We start from the raw sequence: 3723 nt of genomic DNA on the forward strand, positions 1-3723 counted from the left end.
GGTGCTTGGAATACAAGCAAGATTCAGAAATTCCAAAATGGAATTCATCAGTAAATTGAAGAATTGGAGACATGCTTGTCAGAAGAGCAATCAAAAGCAAGAAACAGCTTTCAAACATGGATCCTAAAAAGCACCACATTCAGTGTGAAAAAGTACTTCCAAAGAATCACCAATTTCCTAAAATATAAGCAATACAGCCACTGTTCCTGGGAAGCAGTCCAAATGGAATTGAGAACATGGCTTATAATTTTTGGCAGTCTTATGAGAAAACATGTCATAAAGAGGTAATATCTTCTATTTTAGGATTCTTTGTAAGAATCTGATGATTTTCCCCTTTTTGACACATTTTTAATTTCCACATTTTAATAATTTTCAATTTGATAATTTGGGCTTGTTTTAAAAAGCATTCAGTGCTTTAAGTTTAATTTGTAGCATTCTCAAGTGAAGGGGCACTTGATGTCACCACTTACGTAGAAGATAAGTTATTAAAAAAACAAGTGGATATTATTCCTTTGTATTCTCTCTTTACACTATAAAAAAAGTTTTGTAGCCTTTCCACAGAACATACCAATTGTTTTATGACCTGAAATTCTTATATTTGGACACTGCATAGATTTTACTTTTGTTTTATTAAAGCAGAAAAAAGTGTAAGACGCAGACACACACAAGGAAGACAGACCTTCCTAGAGTCCTGTGTGCTACAAAGATTTTAATTTATAAAACAGATGAGAATTTAACATGAATTGGACCTCTTTCAACTCAAAAATAATGATGGGAAGACCTCCTGAGCCAGAAAAGTCAATTGCCAGCTTTGATCCTTATTTTACAAGTGGACTTATCTCTATATCCTACGGGGACAGGAAACCCATCTTTCTATACAGCATATTCAATAATGATAGCATGGATTTTTAGGATATGTTGGTTCACAATGCTATATAAAATACGTATCTGTTCTATCTGCTTTGAGTTCATAAGCAGACAAGATAGATCTGCAAATATTTAGTATATGGACACAGATGCAAACAAACTTCTTCCACTCCTCTCCCACCTTCCTTTCCCTCATACAGGCAGAGCCAAGTAGTGCTTCAAGTCGTCACCTTCATCAGTTTAACTGCTACTCATGAGAGTTTGAATACCCTGGGTCCCAGTACCACTCCCTACGTATTAGAAGACTGCGTGAGTTCTGACATGGATTTTTTCCCACCTCAGATTTCTAAGCATATCTGATTCCTAAAATACGTTTATCATAAATGGAACATGTTGAATTGGAATGTAAGAGGAAAGAGTTAAAACACTTCTGTGACTCTATGGGACTGGGGAAGAAAAAGGGAATACCCTGAAAAGAAAAAATTCAATGTGCTGTTACCATTACCCAAGGACAGAATTTCAACATTTTGCCTCAGAAGCTTGAGGGCTGGACAGCAACTTCAGTCCCATGTCTTTTTTTTATTTGAATGGAATATATATCTCAAAATCCCTTCCCACTTGAGGGGAAAAAAAAAAAGGAAAACTAATTCTGCATGTAGTGATCTTAATGAAATGGTATTATTATTCCTGATTCCAGAAGTGCGACAACAGGATACTAATTTTAGGCATCTAAATTAGACATTGTGCTAAGGAGATCAGGCCCACCCACTTCACTCTCTCATGCTCCTATTTTACAGAAGCAGGGGAGGAGAGAATGGGTTTCAGACTCCTGAATATAAGTCTGCTCTCAATCACCAATGTAAGAGCCCAGTTCTTTAACTGGTATACGGAGAATAAGATCAATTTGGCACATAGTTAATGTTAAATTCTCAACTTCATTAATCAATCTTTGGAATCCCTGTTTTTTTAATTTAGACACTTTGCAACTGCGTCGACACCATAGTGACATTTGAAGGCAGCAAAGTACATTCAAGTACTTAATTCCAAAATTCTTTTTTTTTGGTGTGGTGATTTTTTTTTAAATTTGATACTTGTAATGTGTGGAGAATTAATATAGTCCGATTTTAAATACCCAGCTTAAGGAAGCTGATGAACAGAAGCCCATGAACTTCAGGTTTTCCCATGCATGATGCATCATGCAAGATGATATCAAGTTGTATCTATGTACCTATATCTATGCTGGACACACTTGTCTTGGCTCAAATCTGTGCTTCATTTTCAATCTCTGAAAAGCCAAGAGTCAGCACAGACTTCAGCAGATGTGACTGAACACAACCTTACACATCCTACTAGGTTCCACCAGTTCTTCATGGGACCACAGTTTATTTTGATCAGGTAATGACAGCATCATGAGCAAAAACCCACCCTTGGACAGCACAGAAACATTCACTTCCTTCATCTGCTCTTCTGGGGAGGTACTGTCATGAATCTAAAGCAGATATGCCTATTAACTCATGCATGTTTTATTGTCAATTGTGACTCACATTTCAAGATGCAGGGTTTTTTTTTCAAAGGGGAAATAGAGAGGTTGTAAAGCCATACACTCATTAGGTGATAACTTGGGGTATTCAGGCGAGTTTAACTGACTAGTGTAGCTAAGCATTTATACAAAACCAGTGTTTAAGAACTGCCTGTGCTAGCTTTCTGCAAAAAGTTTGCTTTTACAAGTTAAAGTAATTATATCTTAGGGAAGAGAAAAGAAGTTACTGTAGACAATACTATTTTCACATTTCTTGTCTGGAATTCAGTGTTAACTGTCAATGAGTACACATACGCAACTTTCTATTCCTGTGGAAAGAGTTGCACTGTCTGAGTATGGTCTTCTACTATTTGAAGGCAAATAACATTAAATCTTGACTTTTCCCCTTACAGGAGTATTTAGAAATTAAGTACTGCACTCTTCTATGAAAAATTCTAGACTACTGATGTTACATGTAACTTATACAATTACACTTTTTGTAACTTTTGTAACTTTTTGTGATACTGTAACTGGAGACTCAAACAACCAAAACCATGTCTATTTGTTCAAGTTTTTTTAGACTGTTGTTTTTGATACCACTGTGGACACACAATTTCAACATCTACTTTATCAAGCAGTGTATTACCATGTCAGTGGATACTTCCATATGAGAACAAATGGAAAAAAGACACTGAAATGAGAAAGCAAAAATGGTATTCTAAGACTTAGAATTACAGATTCAAAGTCACTTAAAATTTCTTTTAAGAAAAAATTTTACTACATTTCAAGATCTTCTAACTGAATGGTTTCTTGACTATTTTCCTGTGTAAAAGAAGAAAAAGTGGAAGTCCATATTGTTCAGGAAAGTGCCATCTCAAATGTTCACTGCTAGCATTTGTACAATGTTGTACTGCCCAATGAAAGGTTGGATTACTTTGAAATATAGAGAGTTGTGAGATGGAAAGACAAACTGCAGTTCTCCCAAGATTTAGAGCTGGAGTAAGGAATGCATGACCAAAGGGTGAGAAATAAAATAGAACTTCATTTCTTACAGCCCTCAGCCACACTTTTTTGGTTTCAGCACACTGAGTACCACCCAGTCAAGGGCTGGTGTCAAGCCTCCCCAACCTGTTTTAAATGCCTATTCAGGACTCCCTCCAGTTCATGATTTAGACCCTGCACTCAACTATCTGCTAGCATTTGTTTTAAAACTTCAGAGCTGCATAATTATGATAGATATATTTTGATGTTTTTGTACTCCCAAATGGTAATAAGTGTAAAATTACAAAAACAAAAATTCCACACCAATGCTCACTACAGTGGGGAAAGACTTGTTC

The 3723-nt window shown here is 36.0% G+C and overlaps 1 protein-coding gene across 1 annotated transcript in view; it reads left to right on the plus strand.

Annotated features, from left to right (window-relative positions):
- Nucleotides 1-1176, plus strand: part of LOC104164933 (interferon kappa-like) — a gene marked incomplete at its 3' end in the record, with an annotated part of 1622 nt that extends 446 nt beyond the window's left edge. Inside the window, exons 2-3 of the mRNA XM_009704419.1 lie at nt 144-284; nt 1068-1176. Coding sequence (XP_009702721.1) covers nt 144-284; nt 1068-1176 — 250 coding nt within the window. The remainder of the gene's footprint in view (nt 1-143; nt 285-1067) is intronic.
- Between the last annotated feature and the right edge of the window lie 2547 nt (nt 1177-3723).

This window comes from Cariama cristata, unplaced genomic scaffold (assembly GCF_000690535.1).
Source record: "Cariama cristata isolate BGI_N322 unplaced genomic scaffold, ASM69053v1 scaffold20387, whole genome shotgun sequence".
Taxonomy (NCBI): Eukaryota; Metazoa; Chordata; class Aves; order Cariamiformes; family Cariamidae; genus Cariama; species Cariama cristata.